General features: G+C 44.7%; 1 protein-coding gene across 1 annotated transcript in view; it reads right to left on the reverse strand.

The window, feature by feature from the left end:
- Positions 1–11,384: 11,384 nt before the first annotated feature.
- nhsl2 (NHS-like 2) overlaps positions 11,385–25,395 on the reverse strand; it is a 161,027-nt gene continuing 147,016 nt past the window's right edge. Inside the window, exons 5-10 of the mRNA XM_071902506.2 lie at positions 18,956–19,132; positions 16,012–17,152; positions 14,615–15,785; positions 13,609–13,918; positions 12,629–12,746; positions 11,385–11,721 (exon numbers count right to left, since the gene is read on the reverse strand). Of these exons, the coding sequence (XP_071758607.1) occupies positions 11,385–11,721; positions 12,629–12,746; positions 13,609–13,918; positions 14,615–15,785; positions 16,012–17,152; positions 18,956–19,132 (3,254 nt within the window). The remainder of the gene's footprint in view (positions 11,722–12,628; positions 12,747–13,608; positions 13,919–14,614; positions 15,786–16,011; positions 17,153–18,955; positions 19,133–25,395) is intronic.

Here is a 25,395-nt window from a genome sequence, read left to right on the forward strand (position 1 = left end):
TTACTGCACACTCAGAGCCTCGGTGTAAAACATATATTTTTTTTATTTAAGCCGACGTTTAGACAGAAAGTGTTTCCTCAGGGCAAAGTTATGTGACAGCCTGCCTCTGGTAAAATGTAGAGGAGACACAGCTGCAGTCCGTCAAAAGGGGAACTAACTGGATGGCAGTCTAGTAGAGCTCATATACCTCCGCCAACACTCTGCTAGTGTCGAGATGTGACAGTTACACATGTCCGATTTCCACCTAAAGACAGTCATTTCTTCCATGCCACATTAGATTCACACATTTTCACGACTGGACCTGAAATGGGACATGAGATCTGCTTGTTCACATTCTCGCCCCTTTCAAGCATTATGTAACTGATTATCTCAACACCACATGACCAATCAGCTCTACTATATCTGTTCAGTTTCCCTTAGTGCCGCCCCTTCTATGTGTTTTGGAGAAATTAGCAGGGCGGTAATGTCTAAAGTGGAAATGAGTTCCCCAGTGTCTCCATGTTGTCTGATTGGGCCAATAATCCGTTCTTTATAAAATTATTTATTAGGAATAACCCCTTGAGATGTACCATCTCGTTTTCAAGGGGGTCCTTAACGACAAAAATACAATATAAACATAATTAGACAAAACATTTAACAAAACAAAACAAAAAAAAACTAAAAAAAATCAATAAATATCAAATAAGACATACAAAATCAGGAGATCATACTCCAAGCAGAGCATGAAAAATGGATCACTCATTCATAGATTATAGAAAAGTATTAAAGTATTAATGTCAGTGATAGCATTAAGTAATAAGGTTATAAAACATAATTATAGAGTTGTTATTATGGACATGTACAACTGATCCCATAATAAGAAGACAGGGTTATATAGCTTTTAGTGAGAAGAAGCCACGCCCCCCTTTGGCCAATCGGTGTGAAAAGTTCATCAGTTCTTCATTTCCCCGTGACAAAATCTTTCCACAAAGTTCCATGCAAAATCTGTTCATAACTTTTTGAGACATCCTGCTAACAGACAAACAGGCAGAAGGGGGCAAAAACATAATTAACCCCCATCCGACTCTGTTGCCGGCGGTAACGAGTCCCTCTCTTTCCCTATTAGCAAGTTGCAGAAATGAATTGTTAAGAAATAATGGCCTGTTTGGCTGATTTTCATGTTTTAATACAAACAAATGAGATTCCAAATAGGTTGTTAGCACCATCCTTCACTCCCTCTCCCATTACTGGATCGAGTAGATGTATATCTATTAGGATTTCTAGAATTTCTATTAGGATCTAGATGCATCGGATTGTTGATTGCGTATCGAAATACAAATCGAATCAAGCTTTTCCAATTTATCTTCTTTATATGGAAGCGGGTGTAATAAAAAAAAAGGAACGTGAGCAAGGGACCTTAAACAATTTAATTAACTTTAGTATACACTGGAGAAGGTGTTCCACATGTTTTTGTACGATCCGTGTGTGATGGCTGTGTTCAAATGTTTCTTTGACCCGTCTCCTCCCCTTTCATCTACATCCCTCCTTCATGACTGAAGTGGGTTTGAGAGGTGAAATCAATATGGGATCAAAGCTTTCAGCTGGACTCACCTGGTCGGTCTGATTCATAGAGAAATTCTCCTCATGTCACAAAACGTTGCATTGACAAAAAATATCCACAAGATGGCGCTAGAGCCCACCTGGAAAAAGATGGAGCAAGCGAGTCAGTGAAGCATACAGTAGAGAGAGAGAGAGAGAGAGAGTGTGTGTGTGTGTGTGTGTGTGTGTGTGTGTGTGTGCGCGTGTGTGATGGGAAGGATGCAATTAAACGAGAGGATGTCATTATGGAGCTGGAACAGTAATCACTTTGCTGAACCAGCCTTGATACCTGAATCCATCTCCACCAACCACGCACACACACACACACAAGCACACACACACACACACACACACACACAGAAAGAGAGAGAGAGAGAGAGAGAGGCTGCTGGAGTGGAGAGAAGAGCCGGGCAGGTAATTATGTAAGTTTGTTTTGAAGTGAATAATGAATCGCTGTGTCTCAGAGGTGAGCTGAGCTAATTATGAAAACAACTATCTTCCCTGGAGCTGAAACACTGTGCGTATATTCTTAATGGATAGACTAGAGAATAATAGAGACTAGAATAGAGACACAATTTCTCAGACCCCCCCCCCCCCCCCCCCCCCCCCCCCCAGGCTGGAAAAACATGCTAGCTGATAATTCAGAATGAAACACATGTGCAGCGTTCATCTGGATTTGGAGATTAAGAACTGAAGAAAGAGTATAGTGAATATTAGCAGCACCTTCTTGAAGAACTACACCGACTTTTTGGGAGTTTGTCCCGTTGGTCTCCTTACCCAATATCTGATGAGAGGACTGGCACCAAAATCATGTCTGTGTCTCCGGTAGCTCTGTCCGGAGCGGATGCTAACGCTTTAGCATTCAATATGTTAAGTAATCGTAGGCGACTAGCATTATCCAAAGTATCGAGAAAAACCTTTTAGTAATCCAAAGTTGGTTCTCATAAATTCAGTGTGAAGACTGTGATATATGGTCGGTTTGACTAGCTACTGTTGACAAAATGTACTTATTGTAATGGACTTGCTAACGCTGCATGCTAACACTTTAGCATACAATAGGTTAAGTAATTGTAGGCGACTAGCATCATCCAAAGAATGAAGATAAACATGTTAGTAATCCCAAATTGGTTTTGTTTTTTATTCTGTGGCCTGTAGATTCATAACTTCTGAAAACAAATCTCATAAAATCAGTATAGCTGATGAAGACCACTGTTGACAAAATGTGCTTATTAAGTCGCTTTGGACAAAAGCGTCTGCTAAACAACATGATGTAATGTAATGATGTAGCAGTGGTTAATTTTGGCACTACTTCAGCCAAACTACTTATTCACCCGCTGCACATTGACACTTTTAGTTGTGCAGAGTCTACATTTGGACGACGACTCCTGTGTGTATTCGGGTTCGAAAGGTCAGGTGTCAGCAGAAACAAAGACAAATGTTGTCTTCATCATTAGTGAGTCCGTTACAAAATGAACGGTGCAAAATAAGGGGAATCTACAGGGTTTCAATACCGGAGGATGGGAGCCGCACTTTGTAATTTACGCTGATAAGACAGGTGTTTTTATACGTAAGCATCTTGCCTAGTGCAGCTTTAAGTAGAGGCACACAGGAGGACTCTTGATTTGCAAATGTGTCACAACAGGCCTTTTAATTATTTTGTTTTATTTTGATCATGGGAAGCAAATAAGAAATGAAGTCTCTCATCTTGGGATCCAGACCTGTTATAACCTGTCACCCACTCTTGTCGTGTGGGGAACTGGGAGTCATTTTGGGTGCCAAACCATAGTTTCGGTAACTGGGTTCTAGTGTATGAACATGCACTTAATTTAATTTCGAGACTAGAAAGCCTAAACAAGTACAAATTAAACTTTGGAACAAGATTTATTCGTCGGCATCTCTTGCTTCAGCGTGTAGAAACACCCAATTAACAAAAGTGTTGTTGTCCCTTCAGGGAAACCAATTAATATTGATGCAGAAAATAACCTTGTACACTCATAGGGCAGACGGCCAAACAACGGAGGGAAAACAAACCAACAAAACATTCTTCTTTTTTTAAGCAAGAAAAATAATTTATTTATAATGATATAATAATTTCATCACATAGGCAATGTATAGCTGCAGAGTGTAGTGTTTCTGTGTAACGCTACCTCCCAGCTACAGATCACACCATTGGATGGGGCAGGGAAACAGAGGTTATTCAATACATACACGGAATATTCCTTTAAATATGTCTTTTTCAATGAGAAATAACAAAAATAGAATAATTCCAATAACTCTGTCTGTCTCTCTTTCTCTATGTCTTTCTACGTCTCATCTCTCTGCCTTTATAAGCCACCCAGACCCAGCAAAAATAGTTTATTTTTTTGCAAATATTCCTCATGTGTTTGTTTTACTCTGCTTGGTGTGCCAGACGGGTGGGGTTTTTTGTCACATGGGACACTACAATGAGCGCCTGAAAGTTTAGACAATCACAGTAAAGTACTTGAAACACAATTTGCAATACTTTTTTGTAATTGACAACATACCTACACTATCAGTACACTATCTGAACTGTCTTGATACAGTAAGCTCCACCCCTCTGGCACTCCCAACTAGACAAAACAAATGCAAAATACTATTTGGCCCAAATCTGCAGCCACCATCTTGTATTTTTGAGGGGCGAATAACAGGACCACAAATATCAAGCTTTTAGATAAGGAACGCTAACCTGTGATCACAGACTACACTCTTAAAAAATATGTCTTTTTTTAACACATCTGAACATTTAATTTGGGACAATGCTTAAAGAGTAACTAAACACCAAACCCAAATCTGTGTAAAACCTGACATCTGATGGTAGAAAGCATGCTACTGATGAGCCATCTGCTACTGGCTGATCTTTTCTGCCAGGTGATGATGTCACCAGCTATGGAGTACAACAGGTGGTGACATCACCCAGCACCAAAGATCAGCAAATAGCAGATGGCAATTTCAGTAGCATGCTTTCTACCATTAGATGCTTTACACAGCTTTACACAGATTTGGGTTTGGGGTTTAGTTACTCTTTAATTTTGGTAATTTGCAACGTAACTTATAACAAGCAGCATGCTGCTATTAACATATGCTGTGTTGAGTGTGTGTGTCCCAAACTAAACACACTGATTTACTGAAAACGACATTTTCTTTTGAAGAGTACAGGACTGTGTGGCCGTCTCAAAATGAGGCAAAACTGATTCCAGGTCAGATGTCCCATCCTGACGCACTTGGTAAATGTGGACCACTGTTTGTTTTGTTTTTTTAAAGCTTTGTCCACTTTGTTGTATATTGAAATTTCTATACAAAGTGGTAACATAAGAGCTTTGACTGCTGTCGTAAGTTGTCTGTGTTTCAGACGTTGTCTGATTGGTAATATTTGGATTTCTTTTACAAATACTGGATGCTTGTGGTTGACTGAGCTTGATTGGCGCAATATAACCGATGGAAAAGCCTTTAGAAGTGCAATCTTATTCCGTTTTGGAATATAAAACGGTATAAAGCAAATCGCTCCAAGCAATCTGAGGGGATTTCTAACCAAAGTTTGGTTTGGTTACGTGTGTCTGTCATTTTGTCTCATTTGTAGTAGTTCAGTTCAAATTTGGAGTAAAAATTAGCCTACTGTAAAAAAAAATCGAATGTAGTTTTGCTTAGCTCAGTCAGATAAACTGTAACTTTGCTGCTGTTTCGGGAAACTTGTCCTCAAATGAACATGACCAGAGCTCCAAGTCCGCAACTTAATAAAGTTGATTAAAGCTTTTGAATACAGCTTTTGAGATGTGTCCTTGTTTGTTTATGTTGTGTCTTAGCAACAGGTTGCTGTGTGGCTGTTCCATATCTGCACAGAGAGAGTGTAAAATTAAACCAAATTAATTAATGACTATTTGCTCTGCTCTCTCTCTCTCTCTCTCTCCTCTCTCTCTCTTTCTCTGCTCTCTTCTTACTCACTTCTCCAGACCTTTTATCACTCTCGTGGGGAAGAGAGAGAGAGAGAGAGAGAGAGAGAGAGGGAGAGAGAGGGAGGAAAAAGCTTTTAACATGATTACCCCTCTGAGCTCTGAGTCACACGCCAGTGGAGGAGAGGGGCGGAAGAGAGAAAGGAGGTGAAGGAAAAGATGATGGAATATGTATAAATTTTCTCTGTGGTAATCCCCACATTCAGCAGAATCAAACCTCTGCTCCACACCTTCCTTTCCCTCCCTCTGTCCTCCCTTTCCCCTCCTTCCTCCCTTCTCTTCTTCTCTCTCCTCAAGAAGGGATAAGGCTGACAATGAATTAGTTAAATATTCAATAGATTCTTCTTGTCAGGTCTTAACTCTCTCTTCTCGGTTAACTCTTTTGTTACAGATGTGCCATTTTGAAATAATATCTTGTGTGTCTAGTTGGAGTCAACACATCTTAGTTGCAGATTGGAGTTTTAGTTCTACAAACATCTCTTTGAGGCAGAAATACTCTCATTGGTTGAGTTAAACCTCAGTGGGCGGAGCCAAAGAAACAGCTTTTTTGGAGTGCAAGTTAGCTAACTGACAAACCAAATGGCAAAGAAGGAACTCTGGCCAAAATATACTGTAAATACAAAATAAAAATGGCAATAACTTCTGTTTTCATTCATTCATGACCGTGTCTCCTCTCTTACCTCTTGCCTTTTCCACTGGGCTTCAGGCTAACAGTGTTGCCAACTGTTTTCCAAGGATATTAGCTATTGGCTGCTCAAAAAGTCATGTCACATTAATTTCCATGACAATATTTTGCTAGACTGATCCTGCTCTTCCCCCATTCTTAGCAGAGGGAGGGGCTACACTGTGTATGGGAAGTGCTGTGATCACTGCAAGTCTTTGGATTAGACAAGCAAGTAGCACAAATCAGCACATTTACATTGTTCCCAATGGTCCAAAAAAGCGTGTCGCTAGTCACTTTTCAGAAAATAAAAGTCAAGAAAAAGGGTCTGAAAAGTCTCTAAATCTAGCAACAAAGTCACCAAGTTGGCAACAGCGGTCTAACGTTACTTAGCCAGAAAAACTGTGGCTCTTTGGCTCCGCCCACTGAGGTTTAACTCAACCAATGAGATTACTTCTGCCTCCGGAGCAGCTCTGTACAACCAGAACTCCAATCTGCAAATTAATTCTCAAAAAGGAATGATTTTTTTTGTTTATCCCAAACTAGGGATAGCATCCTTCCCACCAGTGTACCCATATGCTTGTACCTCTCTCTTCTCTGTTCACACGATTAAAACAAATGTGCCATTTTGAAGATAACTGCCATCTGTCTACATAGGAACAAGCACAACAACACAACAGTTTGTTGTTCCTAATCACACATACGCATGTGTTGAAGATGACACATCCTTCCTGACAGCGTACCCGCTGATTTGCGCTCTTAGAGTGGGTGTGCTATTTTAGATGCATCTCTGTGTCCAGTTTCAACCAAAACATATATTACTTTTCAACGAGAAAAGAAACCATTCCTACCTAGACCCATTATTGTGCTGAAAACAAGACATCCTTTCTAACAGTGTACTTGTGTGTAGATCTCTCCTCTCTGTTCACACTCTTAAAAGATATTTTGAACACAGCCTGTGTGTTTAGTTGTAGTTTTTACACACACACGTGTTGAAAATGACTTTTAAGAGTGTATCCATATGCATATTCTTCAGTCTGTGTCATAGGGGGTACAGTATAGAGTATATGAGGAGTAGTGGTAGTGGTGACAAACCTCATCACAGAAAGAGCAGAATAACACACTGTAGCCCTGCTGATCTAGCCTCCCTCCCTTCCTTCTTTCCTCTCTTCCTTCCACCCCTCCTTCATTGATCCGATTTCAGATCTAGCATCGTTGGAAAGGTGTTAGCTAACCAATCCGGCCATCTCAGATCTGTGATAGAGTGAGATAGGAAGAGAGGACAATGTCTTCTCATAGTATCACAACACTGCCATACTCTGCTTTCCTATATTAAGAATGCAGACTTGGGCAAATACTTGAGGCACGCTTGATTCGTCGCACCACATTACCAGACCCACTGGCTTGCAGGTCAGATTCAAATCTGTTGCAACACAGACGCTAACATAAGTGCTCCCTTATACATATATACTCTTCTACAATATCTGACATGATCAGCAGCTATTCTGGCCAGATCTTACAAGGGATGTTTGTGTGTGTGTGTGTAATACCAAGGCAGCTGAATATGAAAAAATAAAGAAAACAAAATTAAAAAAAACACAGGAGGCGTTGCAGCATCACGCCTATAATCAGTATACAAGGCAAACAAACACAGAGTTTCATAGGTTTTATCTTTTTTCATTCACTAAATATTTAAAACAAGCGTCACTTGACTAGTCATCATAAATGGTGATAATTTATGCTTTTTTAAAATTCTTCTTCATCTTTTTTTTCAGGATGATGGAATACCTGAAGGACTGTTGTAGGAAAGAGAGATGTGTGTGAGGAGTCGAGTGTTTTTCCTCTCTCGTGTTGAAAAGAGCGTTTTGTCATTGTGTGTGTGGTGTTCCTCTTTTTTCCCCCGCCACTAGGGGGAGCTCCGACTCGATAGCACCAAAGGGGGGGAGGGAGGTTGGTTTGTTTGCCCGATTAGGAGTCAAGAGAAGAAGAGTTCCCCCCCCCGCGGTCCATCCAGAAGTTGGAACTGGTATCTTAGAGAGGAGCGTTGGCGCAGAACCGACCGTCAGACCGTCCACACAGCGATCCAGAACCAAGCGTCCGGTCTGGGTCAAAGTTCACAAGAACCTCAGAGTCCCAAATTCAAGCTCCTTTAGGCAAAACACATTCAAACCCTGCCTGTATCCGTGTTTGTGTACAGATTCCATCCATCCATCCATCCATCCATTCATCCATTCGTGTTTTCCTCGACACATGGAAAATCAAAATTATGATAAAGAAAAAATACAAAACAATATATTTGTACAGAGAGAGAGAGAGAAGGCAGAATATAAGCGTCAAAAGTAGGATTTTTTTTTTGCGCTCGAACTAAGCACAGCATCCATTTTCTTAACAGTCATTCATTGACATTCATCCGGTGTCGCGTCGTCTGCCGAGCTCAGATGCATAGACTGAATGCAGAGAGAGAGAGAGGTGGAGAAGAGAGAGAGAGAGAGAGAGAGAGAGAGAGAAAGAGATAGAGGGAGTGGGAAAGAGAGAGAGAGAGAGAGAGGAAGGGAAGGTTAGCGGAAGATGGGAGAGGGGGGGATGGGAAAAGGGAGGAGTTGGAGGTTAAAAGAGGAGAGGAAAGGGGGAAGAGGCAAGAGAAAAAGAGAGGGATGAATAGAGAGAGGCTGTGCTACATGCAAAGAGAGAAGTGTAAAGGGAAAGAAAAAGAGAACGAGACAGAAAGAGAGACGGTGCTATGTGCCAGGGGAGACAGTATATAAACAGAGATGGAGAGAAGAGAGACAGAGGGAGAGAGAGAGAGAGAGAGAGAGAGAGAGAGAGAGACTATGAAGGGAGGAGAGGAACGAGTGGAGAGGAGGAGGGTGGCGCAGTCTGCCGCATCCCCTTTGAGACAAAACGGAGCGAGTGTGAAAAACGTGCACAGAGGAGGGCAAAACAAACAGAGGTTCGGCCCTTTAATTCATTCTGCGACACGATGGACGGACGGCTGCATCGGTGGAATTTTCCATCCTCTCCTCCTCCTTCGGTTTTCTGGTGACTGTGTGGCTCGGCATTGTGATATCACAGAATTCCAGATTCTGGAATTCCTAACTCCACCAGTTCCGGAATCCCTTTGGTTCCGGAAAGGGGGAGGGAGGGAGGGAGGAAGGCGGTGGGGGCTTTCTAATCCTGCCCTAAGGATAAGGGGGGGGGGGGTGATGCACACACACACACACACACACACACACACACACACACATACACACACATATATATGTGTGCGAGTCCGCGCACACACATGCATTGAAGACACGCACGTGTGCATGCACACACAGACACCAAACACGTGAACAGACACGCAAACATGTACTCCCTCTCTCTTCTCTCTCTCTTTTATCACTTCGTTCCTGACACTTCTTAACCCTCCTCTCCACACACACACACACACACACACACAGACACACACACACACACACACATCGTTAGGTCCCCTCTGGTCTGTTTGTAGTTTGTAACAGTCCTTTGGTCCCGTCACCAGAGACCAAATTGAATAAAAACCCTGTTTAATAGAACCAGGCCTGCTTCATGCTCTCCATATAGAAACTCCACAGGCATGATTTCATCTGCACACACGCGCCCACACACACACACACACATACACATACAAACACACACACACTTGCGTGGGTAGGTCCATAGGGCTAGGGGTTCTGCTTCTGTGCCATGGCATTACTCCTTAGTCTGTGTGTGTGTGTGTGTGTGTGTGTGTGTGTGTCTGTGTGAGTGTGTGTGTGTGTTTTCTGTGAGCTCCTTCCATGGTGTAGGCAGTTTGTAGTCCAAAGCCGCTTGCTGCTCTGTACACTGTCTATTTTTAGTCCACTCCTTGTTCCAGCGACCAGTTTCTGTCGATATTGGTCCATTGATGCGTTACATTTATCTTTGTACATGATACATACAGTACAGTCCAATTTAACGTGTATATGGCCATCTAGCATATGTAAGAAAAAATATAAGCAAAAAAAGCAAAAAAAACAGTATATCTAAATCAAAGACTGAAAAAATAATGATTGACACGAGTCAAGTGTCTGAAGAAAAAACTCTGCGTCATGTAAACGACCTCCGATGCCAAAGGAAAAGAAGAAAAGTGCTTTGCGTTCAAAATGTCGTTCGCGCGCTGGGTACCGCCTCCGGCTTCCAAACTGTGGAATGTTTCGTGAATGTTTCGCCTCCATCTTCTCAGCGTGACGGACAAGACTTGCGGCAAACTCTCGCGCTTCGTCCCTGTTAGCAAAAAGCACGATTTTCCCACTTTGTAATCCCGCGCTTCATCCAATCGGAATCGTCCGTCCTTTGAAGATGGCGGCGATGGTGCCTGCTATGACATTGTGTTTGCCATAGAGAGAAGATAGAGCTGTTACGTTCATGGGTTTGGGTGTATTTGCTTCCTCTGGTGCCTCATCACACCGCGCAGCACACAGCGTTTCACCTGTAACTCTACAGGTATCTGGTACTGTAGTGGTACTGGTTGGATGGTTTCGGGGGGAATCATTTGAAAGTCTCACGTCTTCCTCGGTTTATTCCATGTGCATTTATTTGTCTGACTCATTTATTTGCTGATCCACCGTGGCATTTCAGTGGCTCGGGTTAACTGCTGATTCAGATTCGGTGACCGTCGTTGTCATCAGGGAGTCTGGTTGTCGTCATCACTCAGAAGCAGCCGGGAGTAAAGATATCCGCTCTATATCCGTATATTCCCAGCGTTGGCACATCCCTGTTTTTCCACCCATCCATCCGTCCTTTTTGCCTCTACACTGAACAAATCCCCCGCCGCCACCCACAGCAGCAAAGAGAGAATACAGTGCAGTGTTGAAGCATCACCTCAGAACTTCCACCTTCCATTGAACATATAGTGAGAGCAAACTTTGCTCTCCACAGATTTCTTGCTTTCCTTGAGGGACCAGATTGACAGGGAACAATAGAGCTCCAACAGAAAATACAGAGGGACCATTTTGTCCAAAAGTGTGTTCCAATATGATTGGACGGTGCAAATGGTCAATCAGTGGTTGGAGTGATCCGGTTGGACATTTAGTCCCCGGTCCCCGGTGGGTGGCAGATTGTAGAATTGGTTGGACGGTCGGTAGCTTTGTCAACAACAAACGGATCCGGTTAACTTCCGTTAACGCTCCGTCCGTTCATTGGTCGTTGGGTTTGCCGTTCCCGGACGCCGCCTCTCCTCCCTCCGCGGTCGCCGTCGCAGAGGAAAACTCGGTGACGCGACGCGCCAGAGGGTTTGTGCTTTTGAGGAGCTCCATGGCGGAGACCCTGGCCCCGCCGCTGGAAGACTTGCTACCTTTCTTCTGGAGCAGGGCCATGAAGTTCTCGTTGCGGGAGCTCGACCGCTGGCTGCTGCCCAGCGTCAGAGCTCGGAGGTCGCCGCCGCTGGTGCTGTGCTTCACCGGGGACACCAGGCTCTGGCGACTGCCGAAGGAGTCCGTCGGCTCCTTACGACCCAGGACTTTCCGCTTGGACCTGGAGGAGTCGGGGTGGGGAATAGTGAGAGAAGAGAAGAGAAGAGAAGAAAAGAGATGAGAAGAGAAGAGAAGAGAAGAGAAGAGAAGAGAAGAGAAGAGAAGAGAAGAGAAGAGACAATAGAACATAAGAGAGAGAACGGGAGGCAAAAGTTTGGAGGTGGGTGGAGAGACGAAAGACTTGTTTCAATTCCAACATTTGTTGCCGTTTAAATTCAATCTTTTAAATCTCAAATTTACTCCTCAAGCCAGGTGAGTCACATTTAGATTGATGTCTCTTTTTTTAGAGGGAAAAAAAACTAAACTACACCATGTAGCTACAGAAGGGACTCCGTCTCTTCTTCGAGGAGATGAAAACATTGACTCCTGTTCTTCCTTTTCCCCTCCTCACCCTTTCTTCTCTTTCCCTTTCATGCTATTTTCAGCAACGTGCAAGGTAAAATCATGAACACTTGTTGCTTAGAGACTAGCTTTCTTGTGATTCAGTGTGTGTGTGTGTGTGTGTGTGTGTGTGTGTGTGCGTGCGTCTACATGTGTGGGGGCGCGTGCATGTGTGTTTGTGCATGTGTGTGTATGTGTGTGTACAGGCGTGTGTCCGTGAGAGTATGAAAAAAGGACAAACTAAGAGCCGCCCATCGTGCAGGAACCCACCGTACATGCAGCCGTTGCTAGGGAACCTTATGCTCCGTTCGCCTCACACCTTTTCAACTAGACAATGTATCTTTCTTCACATGCTTTGGGTTATAATAAGCCTGCATGCAAGCTTGGTGTTTGCTGAATACAGTTTGTGCTGCGAAAATAAGTTTTCACTGTCATAACAGGCGAGACAGTGATGCGTCTGGAATGTGCAGTGTGTGTGTGTGTGTGTGTGTGTGTGTGTGTGTGTGTGTGTGTGTGCATGTTCAAACCTGTGTATAATAGTGAACAGGTCTTCGGTGGTGTGTGTGGTAGGTGTGTGGGCCAACAAGTCGTCATCCGTTTCCTCTGCGATGTGGAGTACTGTCCTCTCATTGGATGAGCTGGTCTCTTCCACTGTGTCATCTGAAGCAGACAGAGAAAATTTCTATAACAAATTCATGTTCTAATTTATTTTAGTCCAAATTTGACTTTTTGGTCACAAACAGTGATTTTGTTCCCGTTTTTTGTGGCTTGCTATATACATTGTGTCTATCAATGTCTGTTGGGTTTTTTTGTACTGTTATGTACAGTATATTGTAATGTATTTTACCGAGGCTAATTGCTATAGTACATGTAAATATCTCTGGCGATAAAACTGAGTCTGGTTCACTAAAATCTCAGTTACATATCAGGTAATTCAGACTTGTACGATTTTCCTCAATATTTCACTGCTGAACGCACAGGATAGGGCATTAGAGCATTCTAATACTAGCAAAAACAAAAATAAACAGTATGAGCTACTCTGTGCTTTGATTTGGTCCAACTTTTAAGCAATTTGCTGCAAAACCTGAGAAATCTCTTCTGGCAGAGTGATGAAATTTTGCATCCATAGCAGCAGAAAGCAGCAGGGAGGGAAAATAATCAAATGTAGCAGCTTTCACAGGCTACCATTAAAAGTGAGTATATGAAATGGAAAAGAGAGAAAGTTTGGAGTTCCGCAGTCCTTGTCAGAACCAAACCTCGATCAAACAGTTTTTGCAAATAATTACTAGCGTTTGTCTGAGCCGACTTGGAGCACCAGATAGTGTCGGACAACTTGTAAATCAGAGTAATGGATACTAAAATTGCTTTCAAAAAGTGTTAACTCTCTAGATCTCATTGTATTGCCCTCTGTGTAAAACAAACATTAAGAATTATTTGCAAATACTGTTTGACCCGGGTCTGAACAAAACACCAAAGGCTTTTATATCATCCTTCTCCATAATCCTACCTGCCCCAATCCCGCTGCAGGCCATCTTCCCTTCCAGCTCCGTGAGGGAGGAATCCTGGAGAGACGACTGAAGTGACGACTCTTTTGAACTCTCCTCGTCTGTTCCCAAGTGGTTCTCCTCTCTCTCTGGAATTTCGGGAGCACTGGGAGTACCGGGAATGTCGTCTGGCGGGAACGCTCCTACCGGGGACCGCAGACCCACGGGGCTGTCGGTCTGCGGCATCTGTCGGTCCGTGCTGCCGTTGGCGGGGGAGTGGACCGACGAGGGCAGGAGCAGGACGTTCGGCTTCTTGGGGACTGGGGGTGGAACCTGGAGAGGAAAGAGAGAGAGTGGTGAGGCTAAGGCAGGTTAAAGGTGCCGCATGTAGCATTTTAACATCAATAAATCATTACCACATTCATTTTGAGACATTAGGACTGTACATTTACCGTAAACAAATGAGACCATCCCTGAGAGGATTGGCAGCCTGTACCGGCCTCTACACTGCATTTTACGTTGTGAGCCACCAGGTCGGATTTGGAGGGAAATCTATTGGATTGCTTTACAGCACAAAACAGGTAGAGGGCGCTGTTCTTCCAGAGCAAACAGAGCTTGTTCCATTGGACTCATAGCCATTTTGACTTCCCCACTCATTTTGAATCCCTTGTCTTTGAAAGGTGCCAGTCTACTTACTATAGAACATATCATACCAGAGATGTGATTTATTTATGTAAGGACAATTAATTTACTGACCATTTAGGCGGAATTTAGTGGAATTTGCTTTGTATTTCCATTTATATTCCAAGTATTTAGGTGACACTTCTATCCAGAGTTACAGTGTTTCCAACAGTAGAATAAGCTTAAACTCCTAGATTGCCAGCATCACAAGCAACCAATAGTAAAGCTTGCAAGACTCAAAGCCCAGTGCTCTGACAATACAATAGATGTAACAAATATTTGTGCATTCCTAAAATGATGATTGGTATTGTCGCATATTAAGCATTTTCTCAGAGATGTATACCTCACCTTGGGTTTCTTTTTGTCCGACAGCTCAGCCAGACAGGAGATTGTCATCCTTGAGGGAAGGGTCTTGCTCTTGTCCTGGAGCTCCGGGGGCTCCTGGTTACTGCAGGGGGAGGGGAGCGAGCCTCCGTCCCCAGGCCCAAGATGGATCTCTGTGTCCGGGTCGAATTCAGGCTCCATCCCTGGGTCTTCCAGGAGAGGCTGGGGGTCTGGAAGAGGAGGGAGATCAAAGAGGGACTGGGAGTGCGGGAGGAAGGGGAGATCGTAGGCAGGTAGGGTGTTGGTGGAGTTTGGGTCCTGGGGCACCGAGGGACTGGTGGCAGTCTGCGGTGGAGGTTTTTTGGGTTTGGGTTTCTTCATGACTTTATAGATGTTGCCCAGCGGCACAGGCCGGTCAATAGGTGAGGCAGGGGGCGAGTCGAGGGCGAGCGGGGAAGTGGAGGAGGGGGAGGGAGACTTGAGGAGGAGGTTTAGGGGACGCTTGGGCAAGGGGGGCTTGACGGCCACAGGCGGTCTGGGTTTTGGGGCAGTGGGGGGCGGGCTGGGGTCCTCGCCTAGGTCTCGGCCGTGCTGTTCTTCTTCGATGGTGTCAGACGCCCCGTCAGGGCAGTCCTCCAGGTCGCCGCGGGAGACGGAGCGCAGACGGATGGTCTTCAGCTCGTTCTGGGTAACAACAGGCAACGCTTGCGAAGAGCTGGGGCTGATTTTTCCAGGTTTTGCCGCCGTTGACGTGTCAGAATGCCGCCTGCTCGCCTTCTGCTTTGGCTTGATCGACGACAGCTCCAGATGCGCATTCACTGGCATCTCAAAGGACAGTCTCGACCTCGCTGCGGGGTCCTTGGGTGAAGGCAGCGATGATTTCCTCTCTGGGATCTTTGGACGCATCTTACACCCCAACGTCCCTATTGTCCCCAGTGTCCCCGAACCTGCCACCTGATTGAGTGGAATGGTTGGAGTGGGAGTCTCTGATTGGCTGGAATAGCCGCTTGATGGGGACATGAGTCCTGGGGGCTTGAAGGGCGAGGAGGCCTTGGTGTCCGTCTCCATGGAGAGCTGTGAGGGCGAGGTGGCTCTGGAGGTGGCGGGAGAGTCCAGCAGCGACTCTGAGCTGCCTCTCACTTTCATACATTCTATCACTGTGGTACCTGTTGCTGTGCTGGAGCCTGATAGGGACCTGGGGGTAGAGTAGAGAAGAGAAGAGAAGAGAAGAGAAGAGAAGAGAAGAGAAGAGAAGAGAAGAGAAGAGAAAAGAAGAGAAGAGAAGAGATCATACCATTTCTAAACTTCCAGAATGCTTAATAAAGTACAGTAATAAATAAGTTAGCAAATGACGAGACAGACAGACAGATGCAGTAGATGAGCCCCAAATAACCAAACAGAGTGTTATTTCCATGCACTACCTGTAGGGGTCGTTGTTCTTCCACTCCCCCAGCTGCCAGTGAGCGGGGAAAGTCAGTTCCGTCTCTACCTCCCTCTCTGGTGCCTGGACCTCCAGACTTGGGGGCCCATCGCTGCCTCCGTGGCCCAGCTCCCCCTCACCCAGGCTGGGCTTGGATGAGCAGGACGAGCTGGGCAGGAGGAAATCCGGCTGGAAGTCTGGGAAGTGGTCTCTGGGGATGTGCAGGCTCTTCGGCCGCCCGTCCCGGTAGAGACCGCCGTCGTGGTGGACTCGCCCCTCAGCTTCCCCGAGGTTCTTCATGAGAGAGACACTCCTGACGGGAGGCGGTGGTTTGCGCTTGGATTTCTTCAGCGAGATGGAGCGGGAGCGCAGGCGCAAGCGGCCATCAGCGCTGTAGTCCGAAGCCGTAACGGAGATTGTGTCGGTGGTACTGGCGCTGTCCTCAGAGCTCCCACTGGGGTAGAGGAGGGCATAGTTCTCACCCAAACCCAGGAAGTTGTGATGTTGTTGTTGCTGTTGGTGATGGTGGTGGTCTGATATTGCCATAATGTTCCCGTTTCCTGTAGCATTATTCCCGGCTGTACCGCTGCAGACGTTATCTGCTGAGCAGAAGGAACCGGAATCGGTTGGTGTGGAGAGGGAACGCTCCCGGAACTTGAAGGCGTTCGCCGCCGCGATGGAACGTGCCGATCTCTCCCTCCCTCTCCCAGACTCCCCAACTCCCCCTCCTCCTCCTCTCCCTCCGTCCGCCGCCGCCCCTTCTGTCTCGCTCCGCTTCCCCATCATCGCCGTTGTCATGGAAAACCCTGGCATATTGTTCCCTCCTCTCCCGGCAGACGGGTCCAATACAGATGTGAAAGAACTGGAATGCGACACCGAACTCATCGACTGTCCCGCGCTCGCCAACCCCACCCCTCCCACTGTCCCTGCACCTGCATTACCCATGATGTTGTGCTGTTTGGGCGGAATTGCCGGGCCTTTGTTCACACTGTAACTGTAGGCCTCGTTCCACGCTCCGGGAGAAAAGGTGGAACCTTTAGGTCCGTTCCAGGAAGGGGAGGGTGTGTTGGAGCACAGCAGCCCAGAGTGATCCATGGTTCCTGGGCGAAGGTGGTGCAGGGGAGGCGGCTCCAAGCTGTGATCTATGGAGAGGAAGAGGAAGAGGAAGAACTGATCAGAACATACTCAATTGAGCATACAAACTCACATGAAACACATGTAGTTTACTTCCAAGAAGAAGGAATAAACACTCCACAACTTCTATCTCTAGCTACACATTCACAAGACAGAACAACTACATTCCAGGCACACACCCCCAAACAAATTCAAAATATGAATAAAGTTCCATTCATCACTCTTGAAACAGCTTGAAGCTCAGTGTCTTGGTTAAAGGTACTTCAGCAGTAGGGTCCTTTAGACATGATACTAGCCGACGTATAGACTAAACCATTAGAGTTAAAGTCGAGATGAAACGGCATTTCGAGAGTATCTAACTTCCGTATCGTGACGTATTTCCGAGTGAAACAGGAAAGACAGGCGGGACGTAACGTTGGGAGGAATTTGATTTGAACGTTGAAAAGTGGGTGTGTCGTAACACCCGAAGACACACCGAAGTACCATGCTGTTGCTAGCTAGCTAACTAATGAATCTTAGCCTCTTAGCTCTGTGCGCTAAAAGTTGAAGATTGATTGATGGGTGGATGTCATGATATTATTGGTTGAAATTAGTTACGGGCATGCTTACGTAAGCACACGGCATATTTTGTTTTACAGGAAGAAAACATGATTGAATTTTGATATAAGAATACAATGAAATTGATTTTTGGTATTTTTTTTGGCACATATTGTTAAATAGGTGCACAGTATGACCAGGGATGTGATCTAAAAGGGTTAAAAAGGCATTTTTCATTTCATCTCATCTTTAATTTAACACTTTAGAACATTTTGAACAGCCGTCCCAGAGCTATATCATCTCTATGAGTGGACAAACAACTCTCCAATCAACAGTTCTCAACTCAAAATAACTGTTACTGAAAAATCCACAGTGGAAAATTTGCTTGCATGCGGTCTGCATCAATTGATGGGTCAGGACCCAAAAGAGGGTTGCAAGAAGTTTGGACAGGGCCATGAACATAGAATAACTTAGATAGAGATAGAGGAGTATTGCATTACTAAAGTTAATCTTGAGTCTCGATGCAAAACCAGTTGAAATCCATTTCTTTAAATAAAACATTAAAAATATGAAATGCACAGCAAGCTCTCTTTTCTTCTCCCTCTCTCTCTCTGGCTAAGTTGACATGCACCGAGTTACCCGGCTATTGGCCAGACTGTACTTCAGCTAAGGTCTTATTCAGGTTAAGCTATTTACATGAACCTTTGATACCCTGCGATTGAGTATCCCTGTTTCCATGAATAAACTAATTAGGCATGAAAAGGTTCAACTGCCAGCTACACCCTCCTTTGTTGACTGAGCAGAAGTAGTTTAAAGGGAAAGAAATGATTATCCCAACATTAACCTCTGTGGTGTTTTCTGTTGAAATTCAAAATGTAACCATAACGCTGTGCAAGTCTCAGTTTGCGCAGTTGGTGAAAAGCAATAGGGAAAGGAGTGCAATGTTTCCATGCCACTGTAACCTGTTTAACATATGAGTAAGCCAGACATTTTAACCGGGAGTCTGAGCGTACCTATGTTATTCTAACTGAGCTATAATGTTTTTGTGCATCGACCCAAAACCAGGTTACATAGATAAAGTTAAGGTAGGCGTATTTCTTTCTTTCCCGTCTTTTCTGTCTTTGGCTGAGGCACAGTTATGTGGGCAGAAATGCGATCTGCAGCGCTGGAACATAAGAAGAGACTGAAGAAACGTTGGAGGAGGGGAAGAGCTCCTTTGGCAGTCCTTCTCTTAATAGCCACACACACACACACACACACACACACACACATACCTGCAGGTAAGGTTGCGTCGAGGTCAGAGTGGGTCTTCCTCAGGGGGAGGTGCTGGTGGGGCGTGTCGGTGACGGGCTCCAGGGAGCGGGGCTGGTGGGGGAAGGGGTCCCCCGGAGAGGGGGAGGGGGACGGGGAGCACTGCAGGAGGTCGACACCCAGGAATTTACCTCCTTCACCTGGGGGAGAAAGAGAGGAGGAAAGGGAGGAGGAGGGGAAGGAAGGGGAGGGAGCAGAGAAAGAGAGAGGAAAGGGAGACAAATTCTACTCAACACACAAATCCAATAAACACCAAATCCAATCATGTCATTGACATGGCAATAAAACATTGAATTATGAATCTTGAAAGCAGGAGATGTGGTTGTGTGTGTGTGTGTGTGTGTGTGTGTGTGTGTGTCGGGGAGGTGGTTTAGAGAAAAATATAATTCTGTGACCAATTATCAGATTTTAAATTTTGAAAATATGTCTTAATAATTCCTAATAATAATCCTTATAAGGCTGCAGCATTTTCAACACACATCTAATGAGGGATGACGCATATTGTGGTGTGTTCAGGACAAACTTGCTTTACTGTTTTGATTTAATCTTCACTTATTTAACCAGGTAGTCTCACTGACATAAACAATCTTTGTGCCAAGATTTCAGCCGCATCCTGACAAAAATAAAAGTTACCTTCACTAACCCTAACCCTAACAACACGCGACAACGCACATGAGTCAAAAAATACGACTTAAGTCACATCATAAGTAAGAGCAATGTCAAGATTCACTTAGTTCACAGAACAAATGAGCACTCAAGAGGCATAATCCAGTAGCAGTCCAACCGGATCAAAGGACAAGCCTAAATAGATCTCGGCTAAAACGAATCAGTGACAGTTCATTATTGAGTCTGGCTGAAGATCATTAAGATCACCAAGAGAGTCCGGCTCTTTCAGGTTTAAAGCCGCTCCAGGCAAGATTTTTATTTAAAAATACACCCATCTCATCAGCCTCAATAACAAAGTGGGGCTGCAAAAGAGAAGAGTATTCCATCCTCGCTGAGACGCTGTGGAGTCGCCCTATTTGTGGAAATCAAGAGTCCAGAGAAAGCTGGACTCACCAACGTTAGATCTTTTCCTCTCTCGTCTCTTTAAAGCATCACAGACCGGCCGGGTTGGGAAACGTGAGCGAGCTGTGTGCAGTTTACTGACGTACAGGATTTCTGGATTTCTTCACATTTTTCAAACAGTTACCTCTTGCTGCTATTTGGAGCTGCTAATGTGCCAAGTTGCCTAGTGCAGCTTTAAATCAACAGGCTTTACCTCAACTGAACATCCGGATGCATCCTTTTAAAGAGTAATATCGATGAAACCATTCCAGCTGGAAGAGCCTCACTTTCCAGATCTCACGCAAAACACATTTTCATCAGAGAGATTCATGTTTATGTTTTACATTTTGACATTTTTTATCCAGAATGACTTACTGCTGAGAAACCTACAGTTCAATCTCCTTATTGTTCTATATCTCTGGTGTCGTTTTGGGACGATTACATCTGTAACAGTACCTACAGTACTTTATGTACCTCTCTCTCACTCTCCCTCATCTCCATGCACTGTAACATGTCAGCCTGGTTTCTATGTAAAGCGCTCACTCTTGTTTTATAGCACCAGGCACAGTTACATCAGATCCAGCATATTGGCAAAATTTCCCTCCTACAACCAAAACGACACCGTTCACTTGAAGTTCTGTGTTCCTCAGTGACTGAAGCCTGGGATGTTGAGTCAGACACACACACACACACACACACACACAAAATCGATGGGGCGAAACAACAAATGAATCAAATGAAGTCGAATCGATGAAAAGTGCATCAGCCGATGCAAACCCGGTGCAAAAACAACCTGGGATGTGTCCGGACGCGTAGAAGCAACAGCGCATATATACAGTATTTATTGCTATTGACTGGGTCTTGGTAAGGACTCAAAACACAGATCCTTTCCTTCTCTTTGTTCACGAATCAAGCATTGTGCTGTCACAGTCAATAAGCACTTGTTTTGCAGACTGTAAACCGATGTGACAGTGAATGGAAAAACAGAAAAACAGAAAAACAGACAGCAGTTTTGTCATTTTCTCCTGGTACGCACCCGTCTGTGGCTTGTGTTTCCCATACAGATGCATTCCCTACCTGTCTGTCTACCTGTCTGTCTGTCTGTCTGTCTGTCTGTCTGTCTCGTCAGTCACTTACCACCTGCCTGTGCGCCTGTTTGTCTGTCTGAGTCGCTCCTTTTGCCTCTTGTGGGTTTCTCAGATGACTCTCCCCGACTCGTTTTCCCATTTTGTTTCTACTTGTGTCCCTGTTGCCGTTGCGCGTATGAATTATACATCCGAGCATTACACAACACAGAATTACAAATGTTTGAACTATCTGAGAGACCAAAGAACAAGCTAATGGCGGGATAGACGCTACACGATGACACTCCCCTGCATAATATTCCCGGCAAATTCAGCTAATTAAGCTCAGAAGATGCCGTTTTAGCCAGATTTTCCGGAACAACGCTCCGGGAGACAACTTTTGAGAAAAACATGTAAAAGTTTTGTTAGATGGCAAATCTCATCTCACATCTTGTTGTGTTATTGTGCATCCACCTTAAAGCCCAAATCCAGAGTTTATTTACCCATATAAATTTTAAATGCATTCACATAAATTCTCCAAGAGTGCAACTTGTACTGTACATGGAAAGTGTTTTATGACAACTTGAATGTCTGTTTGATAAGAGTTTCCAAATGTAATCCATGTACACAAATGTTTTCACACATACTGTCTTCTTCAATCCAATGAGTCAAAATGTAAACAAAGCCAGCAGCCCCCTCACATCAAATCAAACTGCCTTTCTCTCCCTAACTGATCTCCCATTGGTTTAGACTTTTGAATGATCCCTCCCTGCATTATTTGCCAAATATCTGTCTGTTCAGCTTATTCCCTACCTGCCAGAGGTGTGACCAAGTCAACTTGGCTCGAGTCCTAAGTCAGTCTCAAGTCTTGAGGCACAAGTCTCAAGTCAAGTCCCAAGTCTAAATGTAGATTACCAAGTCAAGTCCATGTCATTAATGTCAAGTCTCAAGTCTAAATGTAGAACAACAAGTCACGAGAGTCCAGTATCAATTTAATATCTTAAAGAAAACGAAATATCTAGGACTTTTCAATGCAATATGGTTTTAATAGGATAAAAACTTGGTAAGAGCATCATGAGTTTGATTTCTATAATCAGTTTCAACTTCAATAAATTCAATCATTCCATACAAATTCAGAAAACAGAATTTAAATTCAGTCGTCTGCTGGAACAAATCTCATCACTTTCAGTCTGAGTCATTTACACAAACACAAGATCTCAAGTCAAGACTTTAGAAACCTTTTCAAGTCGTCAGAGTACAAGTCAGAGTCGAGTCCCAAGTCACCAGAACCCAAGTCAAGTCGAGTCTCAAGTCTTCTCTTCATGCATCAAGTCAAGTCTCAAGCAATTCAAATTGTGACTTGAGTCCAAGTCATGTGACTCGAGTCCCCACCTCTGCCGCCTGCCTATCGATCCACCTGTCTGTCTCCTTCACTCATTCTCCACCTCTCCACCTCTCCACCAGTCTATTTGCCTCCATCACTCACTCCCCGTCTGTCTATCCGACAGTCCGTCTGCTCGGCTCGTTCACTGAGTGCCATTCACCGACTTTTTCTCCTTCGCACATGAATAAATGAGAGTGTTTGGGCTGAAGCATCCACAGCCATCCAGCGGAGACGGAGCTATGACTCAGCCGTCATTTAGGGGCTAAACATCACACACACACACACACACACACACATATACATTCACATTCCCTGTCTGTCTGCCTGTCTGTCTCTCCGCCTGTCGCCCTCCCTTCCCCACCTGCTCCATCTCTAACCTAGTTGCCATTCAGAGGTTGGGAGTCCTCGTGTTGCTCCTGCACCTATAAATAATAGACAATATTTGAGCTATCAGCAGCGTTCACCGGAGAGACACGGCGATGATTCATTCATCGCCGCGTCTCTACAGCGTGTTTCCGGGCTTCGCTGCCTCCCCGCCTGCACCTGCTGTGTGTTCAGGCAGTTTTTTGAATGCAGCGGGGCGGGGGCTTTACGGTTGGAAAGCCTGTCAGGTAACACAGAGGTCGTTGGTTCGAGCCTCGCTGCCGCAGCCGATGGCGTCGTTTCATTGCTAACTTTAACAGACGCTCTTGGACTTGGTGATACGTAGCATCTGAAACACAACACACTTGTTCTTAAAGTAAGAAGGAAATTACTTTTTAACCTGCTTAGCTAATTCTCCATGTCATGCCTATTTAACGTCAAACAAAATGTACAAACATTTTATTTTCTGGTGTTTTTATATCAAATTCCATTACTTTTATTCCCTGGTAACGGCATATTTTTAGTGGTTATATCTGGGGCAAGACAAAAGAGAGTATATGATGTATATGATGTAGTATATGATGTGTATGTATATGTATGATGTGGTATGGTATTTGACATATATATGATGGTATGTAAAGCCCTTTGAGACTTGATTGTGATAAAGGGCGATGTAAATAAACAAGACTAGACTAAACTAGACTAGACTAGACTAGTTTCCCTGCAGGGATCAATCAAGAATCACATTATTCATGTTGTATATTTTGGCAGTCTGGTCAGATTGTGAATCGCTGCGGTCCAGATAGGTTTAGGCCTGGTTCTAAAGAAACTTGAGACGTTCGCTTTTAGCCAAACAGGCGACTGCGAGGCTGGAGCCTGACCAGGAGAGACAAGGCAACTGATTCACTAACTGAAGACCTCAAAGTGAATCTCTATTTTATGATTAACTAATAATTTGGTCTGCCAGCATTGAAAAACTCCAGCAGGGCGTCCTGGTGGCTCAGTGGCTCAGCCTGGGACCTTTGTTGAAAGTCATCCCCATCTCTCTCTCTTTCTCTCTCTCTCTCTCTCTCTCCCAATCTTCACTCTCTGTCTCCACTTTGAACTATCAAATAAAGACGAAAATTCCCCCCCAAAAAAAAAGAAAAAAGAAAAACTGCAGCAAGCATGTGACAGAGAGTGACGTGCAGGAGGCAGCCGAGTTCAATGTCAACCCAAACTTAGCACCAAATTTTCACAATGTGATATTATGACACAGGATGAATTCATATTAAAACAGATTTGGGAACTGTTTTGAACTGATATCAGAAAGATATTCAGGTCCCAGTTTCACAAAATAAGCAGTGCAGCAGCTCCGGACAGCTACGGACTTCATTCTGGCTCCATATTTACACAGGTTTTCAATGTTGGTCTTATCAACACCTACTCAGCGTCAAAAACGTTTGCCGGGCTGTGATCCAATTACTTTTTTCAACACGGATTCAATTGCCTCCCCGGGACGGATTCATCTCGCCACAAACGGCACAAAGCGGAGCCAATAGGATTTGTCGCAGCTCTGCAAAGCCCCGCCCCTGTCAGCCTCCCCGGCAGACCGGAGCGCTCCAGGTAACTGAGAGGATTAGACCGCCGTCTGCAGCTCAGCGGCCATTCAGCAGCCTGAATACCTGTCTGTCCCTCTGCTAGCTCTGCATTCACACGCTGTCTGTCTCGCTCGCCGCCTTTCTGTTCACCATGGACAAGTGGGGTTGCATTCATATTGCTGTCTGCCTGCCTACCTGTCTGTCTTCATAATGTCACAAGCTGCCTGTCTGGCTGCCTACTACAATGTCAGTCTACTGTCTCACTGTCTGTCTGTTTGCTTACATGAAGGACAACATTTACAAGCTGTTTACCATCCTGTCTGCCCGCCTGCCTGTCTGTCTTCATAATGTCACAAGCTGCCTGTCTGTCTGCCTGTCTGTCAGCCTACTACAGTGTCGGTCTACATTCACATTGCTGTCTGTCTGTTTGTTGACAGTAAAGGAACACATGTACATGTACTGCCTACCTGTCTGTCTTAATAATGTCACAAGCTGCCTGTCTGTCTGCCTACTACAATGTCAGTCTACATTCACATTGCTGTCTGTCTAACTGTCTGTCTGTTTGTTGACAGTAAAGGAACACATGTACATGTACTGCCTACCTGTCTGTCTTCATAATGTCACAAGCTGCCTGTCTGTCTGCCTGTCTGTCAGTCTACTACAATGTCAGTCTACTGTCTCACTGTCTGTCTGTTTGCTTACATGAAGGACAACATTTACAAGCTGTTTACCATCCTGTCTGCCCGCCTGCCTGTCTGTCTTCATAATGTCACAAGCTGCCTGTCTGTCTGCCTGTCTGTCAGCCTACTACAGTGTCGGTCTACATTCACATTGCTGTCTGTCTGTTTGTTGACAGTAAAGGAACACATGTACATGTACTGCCTACCTGTCTGTCTTAATAATGTCACAAGCTGCCTGTCTGTCTGCCTACTACAATGTCAGTCTACATTCACATTGCTGTCTGT

This window comes from Centroberyx gerrardi, chromosome 23 (genome assembly GCF_048128805.1).
Source record: "Centroberyx gerrardi isolate f3 chromosome 23, fCenGer3.hap1.cur.20231027, whole genome shotgun sequence".
Lineage (NCBI taxonomy): Eukaryota > Metazoa > Chordata > Actinopteri > Beryciformes > Berycidae > Centroberyx > Centroberyx gerrardi.